The 26,879-nt window shown below is 35.5% G+C and overlaps 1 protein-coding gene across 3 annotated transcripts in view; it reads right to left on the bottom strand.

Annotated features, from left to right (window-relative positions):
- The window catches only part of HMCN1 (hemicentin 1), a 470,876-nt gene that overhangs the window by 154,307 nt on the left and 289,690 nt on the right, over positions 1–26,879 (bottom strand). For all 3 annotated transcript variants that reach the window (XM_060643679.3, XM_060643685.3, XM_060643687.2), the window contains 5 exons: positions 23,266–23,389; positions 8,400–8,501; positions 7,435–7,611; positions 4,928–5,079; positions 2,762–2,885 (listed from right to left, as the gene is read on the bottom strand). In XM_060643679.3, the coding sequence (XP_060499662.1) occupies positions 2,762–2,885; positions 4,928–5,079; positions 7,435–7,611; positions 8,400–8,501; positions 23,266–23,389 (679 nt within the window). The remainder of the gene's footprint in view (positions 1–2,761; positions 2,886–4,927; positions 5,080–7,434; positions 7,612–8,399; positions 8,502–23,265; positions 23,390–26,879) is intronic.

Raw genomic sequence — 26,879 nt, forward strand, 5'->3', positions numbered from 1 at the left:
TCTTAGAGTATTTATAGAATTTACAAAAGAACGTGAATTCTTTATGACTGCTGGTGGAAGTAAAAGTCAGAAATAATTCACAAAAGCAGAATGGTAATTTATTCCCAAATATTTTCTTCCAATTATTTTTCTTTATAGCTAAATGAGTTGGATCAAGTTCAAAAAGAAACCAGATTTTTTTTAAATTGAGAGGAAAAATGCAAAAACAACAGCGTATTTGTTTCCTAAGGAACATAAAATAAAGCAAATCTAATTACAGCTGAGGGTATCTATTACTGAAACTCATCTATATTTTCTGTCTTTTCATTCCCAACTTTTTGTTTAGTCTGAGAAGAGAACAAGCTTCTGCCCTTTAGACCTCAGCTTCCTTAGATGTTATCCCTATTTAGCTTTGTGGTTGTGCTGCTTAGGAAGGGGTGTATTATGTCTGTTTCTCATCCTATGCATTAAACTTGTTACATTTAATTATCAAAATCAGCACTGCTATAGGGTTATACTTGTTCAGGTGCTGGAGCACAAGTGATGTCTATCAAAGTTCTCTGAGCTTAGGTTTAAAGAAAAGGTACTACAGGAATCGTAATCATTTAAAAACCCAATTCTCTTGTTTTAGCGCCATTCTGGTTTTATACTAGAGAAAAATTTTTTAATGAACTACTCTTGTAGTTACAAGAGTGGGGAAAGCTCTTTTACCCACTGTCTACTCTTCTTATCACCCCCACAATCTACAATGTAAATCTGAAGGGGTTTACTGCTGGGGATAGACCTTCATTAGGCTCCAATGAGACGTGAGATTGTCAACGTTACTACTATATATACTACTATAGGAATACGATATATAGAGATAATGCTAAGAATGGAGGACAGATTGGAAACTAATTTCAGTTTTATTCTTTCTTGCTGGCTTTATTTCTTTATTTGCTTGCTAGGCATCTACATTTTAAAAAAATTTTTATTATTTTTTTACACTTTTTTTAATGTTTATTTTTGACACACAGAGAGAGAGAGAGACAGAGCATGAGTGGGGGAGGGGCAGAAAGAGAGGGAGACACAGAATTGGAAGCAGGCTCCAGGCTCTGAGCTGTTAGCACAGAGCCCGACGCGGGGCTCGAACTCACATACCGCGAGATCACGACCTGAGCCGAAGTCGGACGCTCAACCGACTGAGCCACCCAGGTGCCCCTGCATCTACATTTTAAATGCTGAATACATGTCCACATTTTCAAACATATTAGCTAGCCATCTGAATTTTATAACGGAGGAAAAGTCCCAGTTTTCAGACCAAAAGGGTGGCATGGAAATGTCTTGGCAAATGGTAAAAAATAGTGATGCATGTCTTTATGACTCCTGGAAAATACCAATTCTCTATCATCTCTCCAGCACTTTTGACATTAACCAATGTAGAAACGGAAGGAGCCATTCCCAGATTTTCACTGCTGACTAAAACTCAGAGAATACTCTTGTCATCCCTCCACTTGCTCGCTAATGATTGCAGGAGCTTTTGGATCATATACTTAGATTGATTAATGAATCACTCTCTAAGGATGTTTCAGATTGACAGCATTCCAATTCTTCATAATACATAAAAATGACCCAGTTAGATTTAAGGAAGAAGTAGATTCCCTGGGCCTGGGCATTTTAGACACATCTGTTATGTCAAACACACAGCACCAGCAAAGCTGGAGGCGGAATGTGGACTCACGTCGACTGCAGAAGCAACAGAAAAGAGAGAACATAGTTTACTAAGGCCAACTGGGACTTTCCAGCTCAATTTGTCATACAAGTTAGCCATTCTGTAACAAGGCTTTTTTTTTTTTCTATCAAAAAACTATGACTTATAAGTTATTTGTGATCATTACATTTGCTTTTGGCAAATGTATAAAGAGCAGTCAACCCACATGGTTTGAAGGTAAAAAAAAAAAAAAAGTGATATATTTGGAATAGGAATGAACTATTTGGAAGTGAGGGAGGACTTAGGATTGTACACCTGAAACTAATATAATACTACGTGAATTATACTGGAATTAAAATAGAAAAAAAAATCCAGATACTCTTTGAGGGGGCACAGAGAAACAATTCCATTATTCCATGACTAAGGAATATAATTCAAATAAGATGCTGAAAAAAGTCTAAAACAGCTCTAAATGGAAAGGTAAACTAAATTGTGGAATGAAAAGCACATTTTATGGATGGAGCCCAATTAGGACCAAACTTTGTGCAGGAGGACTTTTGCTGTGATAGAATTAGACATTTCCTTTTGTACCTTATGGCTGCATCGTAAGTAGAAAAAACTTGAATTTTATCTAAATTTATGCTTAGTTTAACTTTTGCTTTTCAAATAGCCTTTAATTCATAGACATAGCATGGACTACAAAATATGCTGATTGTAACTTAAAAGTAATAAAATCTAGGCGCTGAGTAGAATGGATCAAGAGAGCTACTTGAACAGACGCTTTCTTTAGTGAGATTTCATCTTTCAAATTGCAAAGCTGCTTTCCATAGCCATCTGTTCTTCAGAGTATTCTGTGAAACCAATACCCGGCATGCTGGATGTATGCTTATCTTAATTTCTCAGAACTTTAAGAAAGGAAAATCAGTCAAAGTGAAATACAAGGCAGAAAGGTAGAATTTGATTTGAGTTGATACTGTGATATCATTTCTATTGCTCATAGTTCTTTATCAACAACTTTCCTTAACTTCCTCAATGATCTTAGGAAGTAAACACATCTATATCAGAGCAGGAGTAATTATTAAAATATCTCACCATATACTCTAAGGTCAATGTCCCTGTGTTTCTCCCCAGCAGCATTCACTGCCACGCAGGTATATCTCCCGGTATCACTGATTTGTGCGCTGGTCAGTGCTAGGATGCGGCCTCCAGACAGAACCTATCAATGATAAGAAAGATAAATAACTAACATGCCCCTCTGAGAAACATATGCATAAACAGCCTTATTCTCCTATTTTCTGAGGTTGATCAATTGACATTTGCCTCCGGAAAGAGTTCCACTTGGATATTTTTTATTTTATTTATTTTATTTTATTTTATTTCCTGTCAGATTTATTTTTATTTTATTTTATTTTATTTTATTTTATTTTATTTTATTTTATTTTATTTTATTTTATTTTTTTATTTTATTTTATTTTATTTTATTTTATTTTATTTTATTTTATTTTATTTTATTTTATTTTTAGTGGGCAACCATCGTAAAATCTACTTCCCATCCTATCTTTGAAAGAAGACTGTGAAAAAAAAGCTAGAACCAAACTTAGCAATCACTGAAAACAAGATCAAGTGATAGTCCAATCCCATCTATACTCACTACAGAGAGAGAGAAAGCCACCAGGGGAGAAAGATGAGAATAAGTGAGAACAAGAGGAGCTAATTTCCCTTCTAATTTTCTTGGGTAGAATAAATAAGAAGTTACGATGAATAGCAAAATAGCAGCCAAATAAATTAGTCATATTCATAGCTTTTTAACCCATTAGTCTAGTGGTACTTCTAAAATATTGACATCAAGTCTGGGTCTTTTATGGTCCCAAATTCTGCAAGCATTGGATTTTTGAGAAAAGCTAAAGAAGTAGATTGGTGGGAGAACTAAATTCCCTGCTAAGCAAAATAAAACTAAAGTATACTTTAAATGAGATATATGTGCTTCTATATATTTTTTAATGTCCATTTATTTATTTTGAGAGAGAGAAAGAGAATGCCCACAAGAGTGGGAGAGGGGCGGAGAGGGGCAGAGAGAGAGAGAGAGAGAGAGAGAGAGAGAAAGAATATCCCACGCAGGCTCCTCACTGTCAGTGCAGAGCTCAACATGGGGCTCAATCTAATGACTGTGAGATCATGACTTGGTCTGAAATCAAGAGTCAGACACTTAACCAAGTGAGCCACCCAGGCTTTATATTTTTATTTTTATATTTTATGCTTCTATATTTTTAATTTTGAGTCAATGTAAAGCACTTAAATGCTTTCTCAGACTCAAATTTCATTTCTTACAATGTTGCCTTTCTAGTATTTCTTAATTATTTTATGTTTTTGTAAAATTAAATACAGTCTATATGGTTCTCTCTCTAATTCATTAATATTTCCAAACATTTAAATATAAATTTTATGAGGAAATTCCTGTTTTTACTGTTGATCAACATTTTTCTTTTTGAGAGAGAAAGAGAGAAGGGGAGGAGCAGAGAGAGTGAGGGAAAGAGAGAGAGTCTCAAGCAGGCTCTGCATTGTCAGTACAGAGCCTGACACGGGGCTCAAACCCATGAACTGTGAGATCATGACTTGAGCTGAAACCAAGAGTTGGATGCTTAACTGACTAAACCACCCAGGCACCCCTGTTGATTAACATTTCTTTGTGCGAGGTATCTTTTGTGGTGGTGGCAGGGAATAGAGATGGGGAGGTAGGAAGCAAGTAAAACAGATGGGGGTGCCTGGGTGGCTCAATCGGTTAAGCACCTGACTCTTAGTTTTGGCTCAGGTCATGATCTCATGGTTCATGAGTTTGCGTTCTGTGCTGGGCTCCAAGCAGACAGCATGGAGCCTGCTTGGGATTCTCCATCTCTCTCTCTGCCCCTCCCATACTTGTGCACTCTCTCTCCCAAAATAAATAAATGAACTTAAGAAAGAAAGAAAGGAAGAAAGAAAGAAAGAAAGAAAGAAAGAAAGAAAGAAAGAAAGAGGCTAAAACAAATGGTCAATATATAGTACCTACATATGAAATAAAAGAATTCTTATATGTAGTGGGTTTTAAAGAATTGTTTAGAAATCCCAAGTGTGGCTATGGTATTTATGGATGTATATATATGTGTATGTTTTTGGATAACAATTGTTAATTTGTATTTTCCAAATCTGGTTAATAGCTTTACCTGTTTGTACTGTATTTAATAATCAGGTGGTAGATTGCCCTTAAGAAATAACAAAGAGTACCTGTATCCCATTAGTGAAACTAGAGACAGGGCTGCCATCTTTCAACCAGGTCAGACTTGGGGCAGGGATACCTCTGGCTTCACATTCTAACCTCACCAGGTTATTAACCACCACTGCCACCATGTTACTGCTGCCAGAAATCGATGGGGGCACTGAAAAGAAATAAAAAATAAATAAAAGGAAGTTATGTTAACATTACAGAATATTTCACCTCAAAATAATTAAAAGTATATATAATGTCTATAGTTGTATTTTCACTTGTGGGTTTTTGGTGGCTTTGTTTTGTTTTGTTTTGTTTTGGTGAGTTCTTTCACATTATTTTGAGATTCTATTTATAGCTATCCTTTGAGGTAAGTAGTGCAATTATCAATATTTATAATTGAGGAAAGCTACTTTGCTTAGGAAATCCAGTTTTTAACAGCAGAGTGTTTTTATTTCTTGATTTCCGTGTGTGTGTGTGTGTGTGTGTGTGTGTGTGTGTGTGTCTTCCTCCACTGTATCTATGACTACCTCGTTGTCTTAAAAGCATTATTAGAGATAATAATTTGAAATCTTTCTTTGGCCAAAACCCATGATTTTGATAGACAATATTTACAAATAAGGTTATTGCCATAAGTTGATAAGATCATTGATGACTATTTCAACAGTTCATCTAATTTTTTTAATTTTAATAATTTATTGTCAAGTTAGCTAAATATACAGTGTATACAGTGTAGTCATGGCTTCAGGAGTAGATTCCCATGATTCATCCCTTACATTCAACACCCATTGCTCATCCCAACACATGCCCTTCTAAATGCCCATCTCCCATTTTCCCCAACCCCATACTCCCAACCCCCATCAGCCCTCAGTTCGTTCTCTGTATTTAAGAGTCTCTTATGGTTTGCCTCCCTCTTTGTTTATAACTTATTTTTCCTTCCCTTCCATTATGGTCTTCTGTTGAGTTTTTCAAATTCCACATATGAGTGAAAACATATGGTATCTGTCTTTCTCCGACTGACTTATTTCACTGAGCATAATACCCTCCAGTTCCATCCACATTGTTGCAAATGGCAAGATTCCACTCTTTTTCATCGCTGAGTAGTATTCCATTGTCTCTATATGCTACATCTTCTTTAGCCATTCATTAGTTGATGGACATTTGGGCTCTTTCCATAGTTTGTCTATTGTTGATAGTGCTATTAACATTGGGGTACATGTGCCCCTATGAATCAGCACTCCTGTATCCTTTGTATAAATTTCTAGTAGTGCTACTCCTGGGTTATAGGGTAGTTCTATTCTTAATTTTTTGAGGAATCTCCACACTGTTTTCCAGAGTGGTTGCACCAGTTTGCATTCCCGCCAACAGTGAAAGAGGGCTCCCCTTTTTCCACATCCTAGCCAATACCTGTTGTTTCCTGAGTTGTTCATTTTAGCCACTTGGACTGGTGTGAGGTGGTATCTCAGTGTGGTTTTGATTTGTATTTCCCTAATGATGAGTGATGTTGAACATTTTCTCATATGTGTATTAGCCATCCAGATGTCTTCTTTGGAAAAGTGTCTATTCATGCCTTCTGTCTATTTCTTCACTGGATTATTTGTTTTTCAGGTGTTGAGTTTGGTAAGTTCTTTATAGATTTTTGATACTAACCCTTTATCCAATATGTCTTTTACAAACAGCTTCTCCCATTCCATCGGTTGCCTTTTAGTTTTGTTGATTGTTTCCCTGCTGTGCAGAAGCTTTTTATCTTGATGAGGCCCCATAGTTCATTTTTTGCCCTTATTTCCCTTGCCTTCGGAGACATGTCAATTAAGAAGTTGCTGTGGCTGAGGTCAGAGAGATTGTTGCCTGTTTTCTCCTCTAGGATTTTGATGGTTTCCTGTCTCACATTTAGGTCTTTCATCCATTTTAATTTATTTTTGTGTATGGTGTTAAGAAAGTGGTCCAGTTTCATTCTTCTGCATGTTGCTGTCCAGCTCTCCCAGCACCATTTGCTCAGGAGACTGTTTCCATTGGATACTCTTTGCTGGTTGGTCAAAGATTAGTTGGCTATACATTTGTGGGTCCAATTTGGGTTCTCTATTCTATTCCATTGGTCTATGTGTCTGTTTTTGGGCCAATACCATACTGTCTTGATGATTACAGCTTTGTAGTACAGGCTAAAGTCTGGGATTATGATGCCTCCAGCTTTGGTTTCCTTTTTCAACATGACTTTGGCTATTCAAGGTCTTCTGTGGTTCCATTTAAACTTTAGGATTGTTTGTTTTAGCTCAGAGAAGAATGCTGGTGCTATTTTGATTGGGATTACATTGAATATATAGAAGCAATCTTAAGCTCAACAGCATGTGAAACTAGAGAATTTTAATAGGAATCAGGAAATGAAAACATTCATCAGTTTTAGAACACTGCACCTTTAGAAAGATAACAAAACACACTATGTTAAATATTTATGCTAAAGTTTTATAGAAGCACTTAATCATTTTGAATGCGTTTTTACTCCAGTGAATCTAGAGGAAGTGGCACTAACCATGGACCTGTAGACTGTAAAATAACTCTGTAGCTCCAGCTGAGTTGATGGCCACACATTTATATATACCAGCATCAGCAATCTGGGCACTTTCAATATCAATGATCTGTCCTCTGTTCAAGAAAGTCACACTGGTGGACCCCGAGAGTGGACGATTATCTTTATACCATGTAATAGCTGTAAGAGGAAAAAGAGAGAAAGCTTTCTTTTAAAAGCTTGATACCACTAAATTGGAGCTTAACCAAAATACTAATAATTGCTTTAGTCTTTTGCTTGTCATTCAAATTTAAACAGTTTAAGAATCTCTTTAGGATTGGTTTTGAGGAGGAGGTAACCCTAAGAAAAACATGAATAGCCAAACTAATATAAGAGTCCTGAAAATGAAATTATAAAGCAAATACCCTTTTTATTATGTCTAATATATCAGTATTGTTTGATAGCAAGCTTTTAACCAGTTCTATTTCTTTTTGTTTATACTTCTCTTATCAATAAAAAATTTTGTCTATGCATTTTATCAAAACCAAAGACTATATACCATCAACCTAAAAATTATATTATTCTTGATTCATATTGATAACTTACTAGTGACGAGAATCAACAAAATAATAGTCTCATCAAATGACTGATTATTATAAAGATAATCAATTTGAACTAGAGAAAACAAATATTTTCCAACATAAATGTATAAAAAATACCATTGTGAGTTTTGTGGCCACAGTAAGGGCAATAAGAGGATTAATTATTCCCATATTACTACCTTGTTCAAATGGGTAAATTATTTCATAGAGTTAGAAGCAATGAAAATTCAAAAATATCATCCACCTCCTGATATCCTTATCAATGCTTTACCCTTAGAATGTATCCTATAATCTTTCCTTTATTAGTAATTGCTATATGGTGCTCATAAACAGGTTTAGCTTTTCCCAGAAATCTTAAAATGTCAGAGACTCCACAGGTAAACCTACCAGGCAAGGGGTTGCCAGCTGCCTTACACTCCAACTGAATGGGGTTGTTCAGCACCACCGTCTCATTCAGCATCTTCCCTGCATCCTCCAGGCTAGGAGGTTCTGCAAGATGCCCAAACATAATTAATTCACATAAGTAGGCTATTTAAACAAAAACTATTTGTTCAGTGGAAATTATCATTCCTTTCTTCCTTTCACATACATATACTGATATACTTGGAATAAAAGTCAAGTATACTATTAAGTAGAACTGGAGAACAGGATTAAAAAAAAAAAGATCTCAATAAGTTTTTAGGATCATCCATTCCTCTGTGCGCAAATAGGAAAATCCTCAGAATTATAGATTAGCAGGGTAGCAAAGAAAGCTAAAGGACTATTTTTCTATTCCAATTAACCTGATTAGTCTGATGATGAATTGCCTTTAACAAGAAGTAAGCTATCCCATTTGAACTCTTCCAGTGAAAGGGAAATCTATTTCTCAAAATATCTGACTTTATCTTTGTAGAGTATAATCTTAAAGCATTTCAGAAAAATTAAGAGTATTTTTTTGGTGTATCACAGTTTTTTCTTTTGATATAAAAGTTATAATTAAATTGTTAGTAAAATAAAATAGAAAACTATATTTTTAATTTTAACTTTTAAAAAATGTTTATTTTGAGAGAGAGTGAGCATGCATAAGTGAGGGAGAAGCAGAGAGAGAGAGAGAGAGAGAGAGAGAGAGAGAGAGAGAATCCCAAGCTGACTCCACACTGTCAGCACAGAGCCGAACACGGGACTCGATCTCACAAACCGTGAGATCAAGACCTGAGGTGAAATCCAAAGTCCAATGTTTAAATGACTGAGCCACCCAGGCACACCTATTTTAAATTTTAAGCATCACAGATAATGCTACTTTACGATTCAGTGTGCATATAATAAAGTAGGAATTTGGAAAGTCCAAGAGGCATAGTATAAAAGGAATAACAACATAGAATAGCAATGCCCTATGTTTCCTACATGATCTCAAGTAATATAGGAATGACGCCAGGATGAAAAACTCACAAGTAAACTAGAGGTCTTATCTTATTGTGAGAAGATGCTGTAAATGTAAGTTAGTATCTGAAGTTTATATAAAAACTACATTTTAAAGATTTGCTAAACTTATTCAGTGCACTGGAACCCTTCAACCCCACTCCATCTATTCATTAATCTATTAAAAACAGAAGAGGAAAAGGAGAAAGGAAAACAAGAAAAATTATTAGAACTAAATAAGATGGAAGAAATAAAATCAAATATGTGAATCAAGAGCATAAATGTGAATGAACTCATTTTCTTTGTACAATAGACAAAGAGTTAACACATTTGTGGGTTAATGCTATTTTCTTTAATAAAAAAAGTCCAAGTGGATAAAGAACATAAATAAAAAACCCACAAAAATGCTAACAGTAAAGAGTTGGGCAAAGGTGTACTAGGAAAACAGGATCATATCAGTTTCTAACAAACTGGTATCCTAAGCAAAAAAGCGTCAAATATAATAAAGCCACCTGCTTTCTTTTGCTTGACAGGTCACAAGAAACAAAGAGTCCATTTTAATGGCAATGCTATATGCATTGAATAACAAAGCAAAATTTGTTAAAAAGCAGGACAATTTTGAAAAATCTAAAAGGAGCATATTTTAGTGTACTTTCTTAGGAATTGACTATAGTGAAATAAAAATTAAGTTTTAAAGAGTTTGAAAAATAATATTACCCATCCAGATTGTATGTGCATATGTGTGTGTAGGTGCATTTATAGTTAACAAGAAATATACATTTCTCAAATGCCAATAGAATATTTTCAAAACTGACTGTATATTAGGCCACAGAATCTCAATAAGGCATTTATAACTACAATTTAATAAACTATAATAAAAATAAGTAGAGGTCAAAAACAAAAATATAAAGCTCTTTACAGGAGGATAACTTCATTAAAGAAGAAATCAAGATAAAAGTATATGATTACAAAAAAATAAAATATGAGATTGATTATAATTAAAACATATAGGATGTCACCTAGCTGTAGAGTATAGTACTCAAAGGAAATCCTAAAGCCTCCAATGAATATATTTAAAAACTAAGAAATAATAAAAATAAATGTTGTAAGCACATTCAACCGGGAATCCAATAAACCAAAAGAAGTCAGGGAGAGAGAAACAATAAAAATGAAAGCAGAAGAGAGCACCAAAGAAAATAAGCAAAAACAACAAAAGCTGATTTTCAACAAATTTAAAATAAAATCTGTCCTCAAGGGGTAAATGTCTTGGTGGGTCAGATCTCTGTATTTCTGGAGGTTGTTCCTAAAGGGAAAGCCTACAACCCACTCTTCCTTTATATCTGTATCCACTTAATTTAATGCGTTAACCCTTCCTGTTTGAAAGCCTAGAATGTTTCTGTTCTCTGCACTGAATTCAGAAGAATGATACTGTATTTAAGGACAAAAACCTTTAAATAGGGCTATCTGACTTTTCCAACAAAAGGAAAAATAGTTAGTCCATGGCATATTCCTTCAAAACAGTTATTTAAATACTCACTTGAAGCCTTCTGGACTGAAGTGATCACTGAAGGCTTTGACAGACTATGTAGCTGCTGCAATAAAACATTATGGTAAGAATAAGAAATGCAAGAGCTATGGAGTGGGTTGGCTATTTTTCACTCCCCTAGAGAACTTAAAGGAAAAAGATTAGACGTCAGCAAGAATGGCAAAGAACTCTGAAAATCCACTCCTCCATAAAAGAAACAAGAACACTGGAAAATTTGTCAAAATCAACTTTTTCAGAACTCTGGAAATTAACCAAAGACTTGCAACAATCCAAGAAGTGTTTATTCAAGAAAAAAAGCTAAATCTCATTAAGAACAGTGAGTTTCATGGCATTTTATCTCCCTCTATTCCCAACACTCTCTCCCCAGCTCAGCAGTAATCTTGAAAACAAATAACCTAGCAAACACGGTGAAAAAAGCAGCAGATACTGAAAGAAGCAGAATGGGTTTGGAACTACCTAAGGGCACCATTCCTAGAAAACTGGCACTGTTTGACCTATTTGGCCCTTCCCTGGAAATCCACACTCAAAGGACTTGTCTTTATTCAGCAGGTTCAGTTTGCTCAGTGCAGCCTTTTCCCCAGGGGCATGTTAAAGTCTGTAAAAACAGATTTCACAGGAATTGTTGAGAAAACTTACCATATTAGTTTCCTTTTGCTTTCACAACAAATTGCCTCAAACTTGATAGTTTAACAATACAAATTTATTATCTTACAGTTCTATGGGTGAGAAGTACAACACAGTCTCACCAGGTTAAAACAAATGTCTCAAAAGGGCGCAATTCCTTTCTGTAAGCTGCAGAGGAGAATCTATTTCCTTGTCTTTTCCCATTTAGAGAGGACACTTACATTCTTTGGTTTTCACCCTCCTGCCTTCCATCTTCAAAATCAGCAATGGAGATGTGGGGCAGACTCATAAGACCCTCTCATCCTATCACTGTGAAGACCTGCCTCCCTCTTCCACTTTTAATGTCCTTCTGATCACACTGGGTACCCTGGATAATCCAGGGTAATCTCCCTATTTTGAGGTCAGTTGATTAACAACTTTAATTCCATTTGTATTCTTAATTCCTCTTTGCATGTTACCTAACATATTCACAGGTTCTAGGAGTAGGATGTGAACATTTTGGGGGGTACCAGTATTCTACCTATTCACTAAATAAAAAAAACAGAAGATGCAAACAAAAAAACCCAGCAACAACAGTGACAACAATAACACTAATTATGGAAAGAAGAGAATATGACTTCCAAAATTGCCACATTATATTATTTTTCTAAATTTTTTAATTCTAGTATATTTAATGTTTAGTGTTATATTAGTTTCAAGTGTACAATATGGTAATTCAATACTTCTATACATTACTCATTGCTCATCATGGTAAGTATTCTCTTAATCCCCTTCACCCATCCCCCTACCCTCTGGTAACCATCAGTTTGTTCTCTATTAAGTCTGCTTTGTTTTTGTTTGTTTTCTTTGCTTATCTCTTTTTTCTGTTAATTTGTTTTGTTTCTTAAATTCCACATATGAGTGAAATCATATGGTATTTGTCTTTCTCTGACTATTTCACTTAGCGTTATACTCTCTAGATCCACCCATATTGTTGCAAATGGCCAGATTTCATTCTTTTTTATGGCTAATATTCCATTATATATATATGTGGGTACACACATACACACATATGTGTACGTATGTGTGTGTGTGTGTGTGTGTATAAAACCTCTTCTTTATTCATTCATCTATCAGTGGACACTTAGGTTGCTTTCATAATTTGGCTATTATAAGTAATGCTGCAGTAAACATAGGAGTGCATATATCTTTTTGATTTAGTGTTTTGGTATTCTTTGGGTAAATACCCAATAGTAGAATTACTGGGTCAGAAGATAATTCTATTTTTAAGTTTTTGAGGAACCTCCATACTGTTTTCCACAGTGGTTGCACTAGTTTGCATTCCCACCAACAGTGCATGAGTGTTCCTTTCTCTCCACATCTTTACCAACACTTGCTTGTCTTTTTTACTTTAGCCATTCTGACAGGTGTGAGGTGATATCTCATTGAAGTTTTTTAAAATGTTTATTAATTTTTGAGAGAGACAGAGAGAGAGAGAGAGAGAGAGAGAGAGAGAACAAGTGAGGGATGGGCAGAGAGAATGGGATACAGAGGATCCAAAGCAGGATCTGCATCCAGAGTGCAGAGCCTGATGCAGGGCTCAAACTCACAAACTGCAAGATCATCACCTGAGCTGAAACCAAGAGGCAGACACTTAACTACCTAAGCCACTCAGGCATCCCATCTCATTGTAGTTTTGATTTGCTTTTCCCTTATGATTAGTGATGCTCTGCATCTTTTTATGCCACATTATATTATTTAAAATGTCTACTTTTCAACACAAAATTATGGAACATGCAAAGAAATAAGACAGCATGGTCCATGCACAAGAAAAGAAGCAGTCAAGAGAAAATGTCCATGAGGAGGCCCAGGTGTTGAACTTCTTAGACAAAGACTTTATTTTTTTTAATGTTTATTTATTTATTTTAAGATAGAGAGAGGGAGAGGGAATATGAGCAGGGGATGGCAGAGAGAGAGGGAAAGAGAGACTTCCAAGCAGGCTCATGCTGTCAGCACAGAGCCTGATGCAGGGCTCGATCCCACAAATTGTGAGATCATGACCTAAGCTGAAATCAAGAGTACGACACTTAACAGGCACCCCTAGACAAAGACTTTAACTCAGCTATTTTAAGTACATTCCAAGAGCTAAAAGAAACCACGTTTAAAGATCTAAAGGAAAGTAGGAGAATGATGTTTCACTAAACCGGGAGTATCAACTAAGAACTGGAAATTGTAGAAAGAACCAAATAGAAAGTCTGAAATTTTAAAGTGCAATATTTGAGCTGGAAGAAGAAAGAGTCAGTAACTTAAAGAGAGATCAATTGAGATTATCCAAGTTTAGAAGCAGAAAGAAAAAAAGAACAAAGAAAAATCAACAGAACAGAGCCTGAGGGTTATGGGCCACCATCAAGTATTATGCATAATGTAAGTCCCAAAGGAGAGGAGAGAAAGTGTAGAAAGAACATTTGAAGAAATGAAGGTGGTTGAAACCTTCCCAAATTTGAGGGAAAACATTAATGTACACATTTAAGAAGTTCAACAAACTTCAACTTTAAAGAAGTTTAACAAATTCCAACTTGGATATATCATAAAAAAAAGAGACAATCTTAAGAGCAGCAAAATGGAGAAGTGATTTATCATATACAGGAATTCTCAATAAATCCAATAGTTGATTTTTCATTTAAAAAAATGGAGGCCACAAAGCACTGGGCGACTTATTAAGAGTGAGGAAAGAAAAAGACTATCAACAAAGAATTCTATCTTAAGCAAAACTATCCTTCAGAAGGAGAAATTAAAACATTCATGGAAATAAAAAAAAAAAAAACAACCAGAGCATTCATTGCTAGTCTCCAGCCTCACAAGAAATACTGCAGAGAGTCCTTCAGGCTACAAATAAATAGTAACTCTAATACACATGAAAAAATAAAAGAGCACTAGTAGAAGTAACTAATAATAAAAACAGTAAAACTGTGTATTTTGAGCAAAACTATTTTTTCTCCTCTCTGATTTAAAAGACAACAGCATAGGGGTGCCTGGGTGGCTCAGTTGGTTAGGTGTCTGACTTCAGCTCAGGTCATATCTCACAGTTCATGAGTTCGAGCCCCATGTCAGGTTTTGTGCTGACAGCTCAGAGCCTGGAGCCTGCTTTGAATTCTGTGTCTCCTTCTCTCTTCCCCTCCCTTGCTCACACTCTATCTCTTGCTGTCTCTCAAAAATATACAAACATTAAAAAAATTTAAAAAAAAATTTTTTTTTTTTTTAACATTTATTTATTTTTGAGACAGAGAGAGACAGAGCATGAACGGGGGAGGGTCAGAGAGAGAGGGAGACACAGAATCTGAAACGGGCTCCAGGCTCTGAGCTGTCAGCACAGAGCCCGATGCGGGGCTCGAACTCACATACCGCAAGATCGTGACCTGAGCCGAAGTCGGACGCTTAACCGACTGAGCCACCCAGGCGCCCCAAAATTTTTTTTAATAAAAAATAAAAGACAACAGCATAAGTCAATAATTATAAGTCTGTATTGATGGGGTCATGAGGAATAAAGGTGTAATTTGTGTGGCACGAATAGCACAAAAGAGGGAAAAGGGAAGAGAGTTATAAAGCAGCAAAACTCTTTATACTATTGAAATTAAATTGGTTTTAATCCAAAGTATAATATTGTTAATTAAGAAGCTAATTGTAATCCCCAAGGTAATCACTAAAAATAAACTCAAAAAAATACAGTGAAAGAAACAAGAGAAATAAAATGGTACATAAGGAAATATCTATTTAATAAAAAAGGCAGTAATGGAGAAACATAAAAACCAAAATAACATAATACATATAAAAAACACATAGCATGGTAGACTATACACTCTATCATGTCAGTAATTACATTAAATGTAAATGGATTAAATACTACTCAAAAGGCACAGACTAGCAGAATGGATTTAAAACAAAAAAAAACAAAAATATGACCCAACTGTATGTTGTCTACAAGAGACACACTTTTGAGTCAAAGATACAAATAGGTTGAAAGTGAAAGGACATAAAAAGATAAACGATGCAAACAGTAGACAAACAAAAACCAGGGAGGCTATATCAATATCAAACAAAATGGACTTTAAAACAAAAATCATTACTAGCAACAAAGTAGGGTAATTTTAAATGATACTGAGTCTTAACACATTAAAAAAATATAACAATTATAACTATACATTTACATAACAACAGAATCTCAAGACACATGGAACAAAAATTTTTAGAATCAAAAGGAGAAACAGGTAATTCAATAATAAATAATTGAAGGCATCATTATTTCAGTTTCAATAACGGATAGAACAACTGAACAGGAAATTAACAACTAATGGAAGACCTGAACAACAGTATAAACCACAAACACACATGGAACAGTCCATGCAATAACAGAAGAATACACATTCTTCTTAAATGCATTTGTAACATTCTCAAGGATGGACCATGTTAGACTTTAAAACAAGTCTCAATACATTCAAAAGGCTTAACATCATATAAAGTACCCTGAAACCAATACTACACTATATTTTAACTAATTTGGATTAAATAAAATCTTGGAAGACAAAAAATCATACAAAGTATGTTCTGCAACCACAGTGGAACAAAATTAAGTATCAATGATAAGAGAAGACTTAAGAAATTCACAGATATGTGGAAATTAAGCAACACACTCTTAAGTAGCTAAGTGATCAAAAAAATCATATGGGATTGAGGAGGGCACGTGTTGGGATGAGCACTGAGTGTTGTATGGAAACCAATTTGTCAATAAATTATATTAAAAAATAATATGGGGTACTTGATAAAACTCTGAAAACATGAAAATAAAATGATAACATACCAAAACTTATGGGATACACATAAAGCAATGCTTGGAGTAAAATGTGTAGCCATAAACAACTGCATTACAAACAGATCTCAAACCAATAACTTAATATTCCATCTTAAGAAACCAGAAAAAAGAGAGTAAAGTAATCCAAACAAGCAGAAGGAAGGAAAAAAAAATAAAGATTAGGGTACAAATAAATTAAATAGACAATAAAAAGATGAAAGAGATATCAACAAAACTAAAACCTGGTATTTTGAAAAGATCAACAATATGGACAAAATTTTAGATAGGCTGACCATGACAAAACATAAAGAGAGAAGATGAAATTACTACAATTAGAAATGAAAGAGGATCAACCATACAGAATTAAAGAGGACTATAAGGGAATATTATAAACCAGTGTGTGCCAACAAATTAGATAATCTAGATGAAATATACAGTTTATACAAAGTCACAAATTACTAAAACTGGCTCAAGAAAAAGTAGAAAATCTGAATAGATGTGCAAAACTTAAAAATTACATTAGTAATAAAGTCCTGCAACCAAACATTTAAGGAAAATTACTTCACAAACTCTTTCAAAATAGAGCAGAGAGGGAACACATCTCAAATCACTCTAAGAGGCCAGTTGTACCATGATAACAAAACCAGACAGAGAAAGTGAATAAAAGGACACTACAGACCAACATCCTTTATGAATAAAGACATAAAAATAATCAACAAAATACTAGTAAGGTGAATCCAGCAACATATAAAACCGATTAAGCACCATAACCAAGAGGGACTAATACTAGGAAGGCAGGGTTGGTTTGACATATGAAAATCAATCAATGTAATCAAGACAGTGTGGTACTCAAAAATTAACTTGAAATGGATTAAAGCCATAAATGTAAGACCTGAAACCACAAAACTCCTAGAAGAAAACATAGGGTAAAGTGTACTTAACATTTGCTTTAGCAATGATTTCTTGGATATGACACCAAAGGTACAAACAACAAAAGCAAAATAAACAAGTGGGACTACAGCAACTAAAAATCTTCTGCATAGCAAAGAAAAATGATGCAAACAGTAGACAAACAAAAACCAGGGAGGCTATATGAAATGAAAAGGCAATGCACTAAATGCAAGAAAACTTTTGGAAACCATATATCTGAAAAGGGAGTAATATCTGAAATACATAAGAAACTGATATGGGGTGCCTGGGTGGCTCCGTTGGTTAAGCGTCTGTCTCTTGATTTTAGCTCAGGTCACAATCTCAGCAGTCATGAAATCGAGCCATGTACTGGGCTCCATGCTGGGCATAGAGTCTGCTAAGGATTCTCCTTCCCCCTCTCCCTCTTCCCTGCTCACTCTCTTTCCCTCTAGCTCTGGAAAGGGAAGGGAAGGGAAGGGAAGGGAAGGGAAGGGAAGGGAAGGGAAGGGAAGGGAAGGGAAGGGAGCAAGCCAGCCAGCTATCCAGCAAGCAAGAAACTTATACAACTCAATAGCAAAAAATCCAAAATAATTAAATAATGGGCAAAGGACCTAAATAAGACATTTTTTCCAAGGAAGACTAAGAAGTGACCAATAGGTACATGAAAATGTGCTCAACATCACTTATCATCAGGGAAATGCAAATCAAATCCACAATGAGATATCACCTCATGTGTGTTAGAATGATTATTATAAAAAATCAAGAGATAATAAGTGTTGTTGAAGATGTGGAGAAAAAGAAACCCTTGTACACTATTGGTGGGAATGGAAATTGGTATAGCCAATTGGAGACCAGCATGGATGGTCCTCAAAAAATTACAAATAGAACTACCATATGATTGAGCAATCCCACTTCTGGGTATATATTTGAAGGAAATGAAATAGTATCTCAAAGAGATATCTGCACTTTCATGCTCACTACAGCATTATTCACAATAGGCAAGACACGGAAACAATCTTAAGTGTCCAACAACAGATAAATGGATAAAGAAGATGTGATATACGCATAATTCCCTTCTAGCATTTAAGGAATCATCTTACAATTTTGAATTTAGGTGAACACTGTTTTAGACAGAAACATTCATGGGGCACCTGGGTGGCTCAGTGGGTTAGAGGATCCGACTTGGGCTCAGGTCATGATCTCACAGCTCGTGGGTTCATGCCCCATGTTAGACTCTGTGCTAACAGCTCAGAGCCTGGAGCCTGCTTGGGATTCTGTGTCTCCCTCTCTCTCTGCCCCTCCCCCGCTCGCATTCTGTCTTGGTCTTTCTCTCAAAAATAAATGAACATTAAAAAAAATTAGAAGAATAAAAAGAAATTCATAAGATAAATAGTATGTTATGTTAACAGTAAGACGTCTGTATACTCCAAGCAGGAGGTAAGATGTCTGCATACTCTAAACAGGAGGTTGAATTCCATTCAACTTGTTGACTTTTTCTCTATTCTCCTTCCTCCAAAAGCTGCGTGTGCATTATCATGCCAAACCCACAATACCTTCTTCTGAATATATCATGGGCTAGATTTTACTTATGACTTTAATTACAGGCATGAATTGACTTTTTCAAATCCTGGTTAAATTCAATTTAATACATAACTAATAAAAAACTGAGTTAATCCCACCTAATCGCCAGAATTATGATATAGTGAGTAATAAATTTATTTATACTGAGAAAATACTAGAGTGCTAAACTCAAGTTATCCATTAAAAAAGAAAAAAAAAAGTTCCTCACAACATTCCCAAGTCTCCTTTAGGTCACAAGTGAGCTATTAACCAAAACACAGAAATGATAGAGGAACCTTTTTTAAGTGGGTGTTAGCAGATGTTAGCCAAGCAAATACTTTAAAATAATAAAATTAAATTAATGGGTGCTCTACTAATGTTTTCACCAGACAGCTAATACAGACCCAGGATGGTTCCTGGCCAACAGTAAAGGCAGTGGAACTTCAGATATATTTGTTGAAATGTTGGTGCTGTGAGAAGGGCCAAAAGCCAAATATGCATTTGGCCAAAACAGTTGGTAAGTTGCTATTTACAGATAATAATTAGAAATCAGGCACCAGGGTAAGCTTGTAGTTGTAAGCACATGCAGGCTTTCATTTAATCCTCGTAACAACCTCCCCAATTACACTATCATTATTCTTTCCATTTTACAGATGAGAAAACAGATCTAAAAACTTAACATCTAAGCCTACTGTCCTCATGATATTACTTGGCAGTAGAGGGACACAAATTAAAAATCCATGCTGTTAACCATAACATGCCACTTCTGGGTGCTTCACCTTGGTTAATCTTTCCTAGGATATAATTAAGTACAGATGTAATGAATGCCTGAGCCATCAGACCCCAAGAAATCATCTGTTTGTGGAAACATCTGTCTCACTTGGCAAATATCTGAGGTTTAGATAAAATTTCATAGTTTGGTCTAGAGAATTAGAACTTTCAGAATTATGAAACTTTGATGATCAAAAAGGACCACCTACTGAGAGTCTCTGCCTTCTATAAAAGACATAACTCCCCCTAAGAAACCTAGGGGATCACAAGAATGTTCCTCATGATCATGACATAATCTTCTAGTCCAGGAGAGCATCCACCCTTACTTCACCTTTTGAAAACATGTTTTCCCATGCTTGAGGAGAATGAAGGAATCTACAATCTTTTTTATAAGAAAGGAAAATATTAAACAGTTGGAAAGCTGAGGTTCTTAGGGTTGAGTAGTTTTGGATGACAATCACAGTAAATGCTCATTCACTGAATGTGTTACCCCATAAATAAAGATTAGGACTAAAACAAATGCTCACTTAGAAAGCAACTATAAGACTGGTTAAATCAATCAATTAAAATACTAAATTAAATGATAGTTGTTTCTCTATAGATTTTTCAATGTCCCTCTTAATATATAGCACCAAGATTAGATATAATACTTCAGAAGCATTCAGAGAGCAAGAGTATAATAGGGCGATTTCCTTTCTTGTTCATACTGTTTCTAGTACTGACTTCTAAGATTATTAACTTTATTATGAAATTGAATGCACATGTCTACATTAATTATGGAAAGCCATTGATATCTCCAGTATTTCAATGTGTGGAGTCTGTAAGCCACTCTTCTCCCACCCTATTTGTATGTAGTTTTTCACATCAGATTAACTTGCTATTTTAACTTCTGAGATATTTTTCAAATCTATGGCCAACTAATCCTTTAGAAATTCCTACACTTTTTGTTAACATCTCCCACCCTCACTGAAGTTATTAATACAAGTATTGAAGAGGACAGAATCAAGTTTGGAGTCCTTTGCATCCAATGGGACATCGCTGTCGAGAGTACCAAGATGATATGTCAGCTTTCTGTCCTGATTTCTGGACAGTAACCAACTACTTCCTGCCAGGTGGATCACAATCAATATTAGATTAGAAGTCTACTTCATCATTTATTCTCCTTTTCAGATTGATGAACTGTACCTTACCTCTATTCCATTTGTGATTTGTATCAAAAAGATCGTTTTGTATGCTCCATCCAGCTTGGTAGCTTTTAATACATACTTACAATGACTAACCTTCTGTTTCTTTTTCTTCTCACATTAACTCAGATGTCTTCCAGCTTGCTGCCGCTCTGCCTGATGATTTTCCATGCATGCATGTATCCTAATTGCAATCCTTGCTAACATATATTTTGTTAACATATTCAGACTGTAGGTTTATATACTTATGTTTTCTTAGGTATTGATGTTTTTCCTTCTGTTGTTGCTTTATATTTTATGGAATCCTTGATTTCTTTCATGAACTCTGGTTTTCAATCATTCTTGACTACATTAGTAAATCTCTAAGCAAGTTTTTAGAGTCTGGGCCAATGTTTCTCTGGGTAATGGCATACAGACCACTTGCATCAGAGATGTTGTTTGGGGACATCTGAAACTGGGCCCAGGAAGCTGTATTTTTAACACGCAATACATATGATTTTTACAAACACTAAAGTTTGGGAGCCCCGAATGCTGAAGTTTTGTTTTTCCCAGCTCTCGAGACATACATTCTATTCTTCATTTAAGTATTTTAATCTAGTCTAGAGAACAAAAACATCTTTCTTTTTGATAACACCCGAGAGAGTAAAAGTGGGAGGTATTTTACATCTAATACCTCAAAACCTCAAACGCACTCTGCAAGTCAGATACCCTGAGAAATTAAATGGTTTGCTCAAGGTTACATAGATCATGGTTGGCATAGACTTTAAACCACAATTGGCCTGACTCCAGTGCCTGAGATAATTGCCAACACATCATGCTAGCCCACCTAACTGTTTCCTTTTAGGCAACAATGGAGACAAAGACAGAAACTGCTGGAACGGAGAAGATAAACAGCTTGTAGGAAGAGGAGAGGGGGAGTCTGAGGGTACGAAAATGGGGAAAGGAGAGCAAGGCCGCCCACACCACACTCTTAGATGGAGGTGGAAGTTTCAGCATGTGCTGGAGACAGCTGATGTAGAGCACTAGGAAGAGACAAAGCCCTTGTGGGGAATGAGGTAAATGCGAGGCAACTTAAGGGAGAGCAGGGTCAGCCTGTTCCCAAACCCTTAAGCATGGCAAACCAATTCCAAGACTGTTATAGTTAGATATTGGTCTGTAAGTTAATTGTTAAATGAAGAAATAAAGGCCTTGTTAAGGAACATAGTCTGTGCGTATGACATCCATAAGTTAGGTGATCGTATTTAGGGAAAGGGGGAAAATAAATGGGTTTATTAGAAACATTTAGGGAATTGATGATCTGAATCTTTTAACTGATTGATTTAAATAAAATATGTAAAGCAGATTAGAAGAATTCAGTGTCCAATTTAAATTTTTTTCATTCACTTACTATTTACTTTTTCATTTCTTAAGTATTTATTGACTGCCTACTAAAAATGTACCTGGAATCAAGCTAGATGCTAGGGCATCCTTCTCAGTTAAATTGCTCAGTAAATGCAGAGTGAATATATGAATGAATGAATGAAGAATAAATGAAATGAATGAATAAAGGATTTAACAAACAATCACACAGACTAGAGAAAGTGAATAAAGTATAAATGGAGATCTTGGATAGCTCTCTGCAAATATATTTAGCTGAGTTAGGAAAGTCCAAAACTACAATTCTTGACCTTTTCTGATGAGACTCCAGAGATCTGAAGTCTCACATTCAAGGTCAACTATTCTTTCAAGTTTATTGTGAAGCTATAATATTCAGAGGGTATTCCATGGCCACCCAGACTTTTTCAAAAACATGAGAGAAGATCCTCAGTCAAGGCTAGCTTCTACTTACAAAATCCCTCTTATAGGCAGGAAAGAAAATCACAGAAAATACTAAGGCACAATCCTGCATCTCTGTCTTTACGATAAAAGTTATGTGTACAACGTTATTAGTTAACAGAGTTCAAATAATTAAAAGCACACAGTAGGATATTTATTTATGAACTCTAGCACATCCTATTTGACAACCTGAATATCTTAACCGATACCGTGACAGGGGTGCCTGGGGGCTCAGTTGGTTAAGCATCTGACTTTGGCTCAGGTCATGATCTCACAGTTCATGAGTTCAAGCCACGTGTCGGGCTCCATGCTGACAGCTCAGAGCCTGGAGCCTGCTTCGGATTCTGTCTCCCTCTTTCTCTGCCCCTGCCCCACTCATGCTCTGTCTGTCTCTCCAAAATGAATAAATGTTAAAATTTTTTTTTAATTGATACCTGACAAACTGAGTATCTTAATATGAGCAATTATAATTACAATAATGTAAAAAAAAAACTAGTTTTTTAATATAGACTAAAGTAAACACTTGTTTCTTTTATACTGTAATTCAGTAAAAATGAGTCATCGTGTTAAAAGAAAAAGTCATAGAAATATTCTTTTGTTAAGACATGGGAATGACATTACCATGCACATGTAGCTGAAGGTGCTGTTGTGCTTCTCCGGCCGCATTGGTGGCCACACATGTGTATCTGCCAGCATCTTCCATCAGGGCTCTGGCAATTTGTAAAACTCGACCGGAAGACTGTATCTAATTGGGAACAGAAAGCATGGCAGCACTTTGTACTTTACATTGGACTGTAAAACATTTGCTTAGGTAGACAAACTCATTTAAATTTATACTAGCTAATTATAGTTTTATGCCAATATCTTAATTATCTCTAGATAGATTAGAGCCAGATCGCTTCGTCATACAAAAAATAGACTGATGCGATTGAAAACTTTTTTTATTCTTTAGAAAACACAAAATAAAATAACCTAAGACCAGCCTGCTGGTATAGTCATAAAACTTCACTGAACAAAAGACTTTAGCACTGAACTATGAGGTATGTGATAAAAATTTAAGCTACTTAAAAAAAACACAGTCACATTTATATAACACTTCATAAATAGTTTTAAAACAACAATCTTTTTTGATTAAATGGTCACCGGGGCCAGAAAAACAATAAAAATTACAAAATATGAGTAATGGAAATGCAGATACATTTCTTCCTGACTGTTTTTCCTCATTTCTCTCTTAAACCTATTGCGACTAGCCTCCACCATTTTGGAACTGATAGTTTAAGGGTTATTCTTTGAAACTGATTATTCAAAGGTTATCAGTAACTTTTAAGCACAAGATCCAACAGCATACGTAGTAAGCTCATTTTCTCTTCCCCCATCTACGGCATTTGGCATTATTGACCACCTACTCCTGAATCACTCTACTCTCTGGTTGTTGAAGATACAAAATGTCCTCAGTTCTCAATCTGTCTACTTCCTCCTCCTGCCCCATAAAAATAAAGCTCAGCTTTCTGATAGTTTTCATCCAAATTCATGTCTTCAGCAAAGAATCTTGTGCAGACTCTTAAATTTATAGTACTGGCCTCAATTTCTCTCCTGAGCTCCACACTCCCTGTTCCAGCTATCTGCTGGATGGGTTAGCACATGAAATTTAACATATCCAATAACTGTCTCCTTGTATCTCCAGACCTACTTTTCATTGCATGTTTCCAATCTTGTTTAATAGCACCACTATTCTCCAAGTCATCTTGATTTCAGAGCCCAATTTGACTCTCCTATTAAGTATACTACTCTATATTTTTCAGATCCCCTATTTTCCATTCTCACAACCACTGTGGGATTATAATAGTTTCTTAATTTATATTCCAGTGTCTCCAACCTCCCAAACTGTTAATCTATCTTATATATCACTGCCAGAATAATTTGCCTAAAATGCAAATTTGATCCTTTTACCAGTTCCCCTTCAAAGCTCACTCACAGCTCCCCACTTTGCCTAGCATGAAATCCGAACTTGGCATACATAGCCTTCCAGGCTTCCCACATTTTGAACCCAAATGATCTGCTCTCCATAGACTCCCATGTAAACTCCCACTTGACCCTTTCTCCAACCATACTGTACTAAACACATTAAGCAGCACATTCATACATTAATAGTCACTTCTAGACTTCTGCACATGGCCTTTAAATGTCATAATTTTTTAAGAGTCTGAACTAGGTCAGTTCTCTTCTATTTTTTCTGACTCTTTACTCTCCCCTTAGATAAACTCATTCACGTCCATGGTTTCAAATATCATTATTTGTCAATATCTCCAGCTAGAGCTCTCCTATGAGCTCCAGGAGCATACATTCCGTGGTCTACCTGATCTCCACTTTATTTCAAAGTCAACTTAACCTCCAAAAGTCTAAAACTGAAATACAGTTTTTTTCCCGAAATGGGATGTCCTCCAAAGTCTATCATACTGGATGCATCATAATCTATGTATGTATTTGTGTAGTTAGATTCTCCATGTTTTCCTTGATATTTTCCACTACCTCAACTTTCATGTGCAATTTTTCACTGAGTCATAATAACATCTTCTTCATGGTCAGAATGTGAGTTCAAATTTCAATCTTCTCTCTCTCCTAGATGAGAAAGTCCTAATTGATATCCACACATCTACTCTTTATCTTTTTAAATTTATTTTTTGCAGTAAAATTGGCATGTAATTGTAGTTTCACATGTACAACATAATAATTCATATATCTGTATACATCGTAAAGTGATCACCACAAGTCTTGTCATCATACAAAGTTACAAATTGCTTTTCTTGTGATGAGAATTTTAAGATTTACTCTCTTGTTAACTTTTCACAATGCAATACAATATTATTGAGTATAGTCACTATGCTGTAATCACTTCCCCATGAATTATTTACTTAATATCTGGGACTTTGTACCACCTTCCCCTTGACCACCTTTACCTATTTTGTCCACCTCTCAACCTCCTTCCTCTATGGCAACCACCAATCTGTTCTATGTGTATCTATGAGCTTTGTTTTGTCTCTTTCGTTTTTTAGATTCCACATATAATGCCCTCAAGGTCCATCTGGGTTGACACAAATGGCAAGACTTCATTTTTTTTTTTTATGATTGAGTAGTATTCCATTGTGTATCTATCTCTATCTCTATCTCTATCTCTATCTCTATCTCTATCTCTATCACATCCTCTTTATCCATTCATCTACTGATGAACACTTTAGTTGTTTCCATGTCCTGATTATTGTAGATGCTGCTGCAATGAACACATGGGTGCATATATCTTTTTGAGTTAGTGTTTTTGTATTTTCTGGATAAATACCCAGAAGTGGAATTGCTGAATCGTGTGGTAACTCTATTTTTGATTTTTTGAGGACTCTCCCTACTGTTTTCATAGTGGCTGCACTAGTATACATTCCCACTAACAATGCAAAAGGGTTCCCTTTTCTCCACATCCTCACCAACACTTGTTGATAGCCTTCAAACAGGTGTGAGGTGATATCTCGTGGTTTTGATAATAGCCTTCAAACAGGTGTGAGGTGATATCTCATGGTTTTGATTTGAATTTCCCTGATAATCACTGATGTTAAACATTTTGTCATGTGCCTGTTGGACATCTATATGTCTTTGGAAAAATGTCTATTTATATCTTATGCCCATTTTTAAAACAGATTGCTTTTTTTTACTATTATATTGACTTCTTTATATACATTGGAAATTAATCCCTTACCAGATATATGATTTACATTTTTTTCTCTCATTTAATAGGCTGCCTTTTAATTTTGTTGGTGGTTTCCTTTCCTGTGAAGAAGCTTTTTAGATTGATCTAGAATTGATCCCACTTGTTTAGTTTTGCTTTTGCTGTCTTTGATTTTGGAGTCATATCTAAAAATTCAATGCCAAGACTCTTGTCAGGAAGCTTATTACTTACGTTTTCTTCTAGGAGTTTTGTGGTTTCAGGTCCTACATTCAAGTTTTTTTTTTATATTAAATATAACTTATTGTCAAATTGGTTTCCATACAACACCCAGTGCTCATCCCAACAAGTGCCCTCAACAATGCCCATCACCCACTTTCCCTTCTCCCCCACCCCCCATCAACCCTCAGTTTGTTCTCAGTATTTAAGAGTCTCTTATGGTTTGCCTCCTTCTCTCTTTTTTCTCCCCTTTCCTTCCCCCATGGTCTTCTGTTAAGTTTCTCAGGGTCCACATATGAGTGAAAAC

This window comes from Panthera onca, chromosome F1 (assembly GCF_046562875.1).
Source record: "Panthera onca isolate mPanOnc1 chromosome F1, mPanOnc1 haplotype 2, whole genome shotgun sequence".
NCBI lineage: Eukaryota > Metazoa > Chordata > Mammalia > Carnivora > Felidae > Panthera > Panthera onca.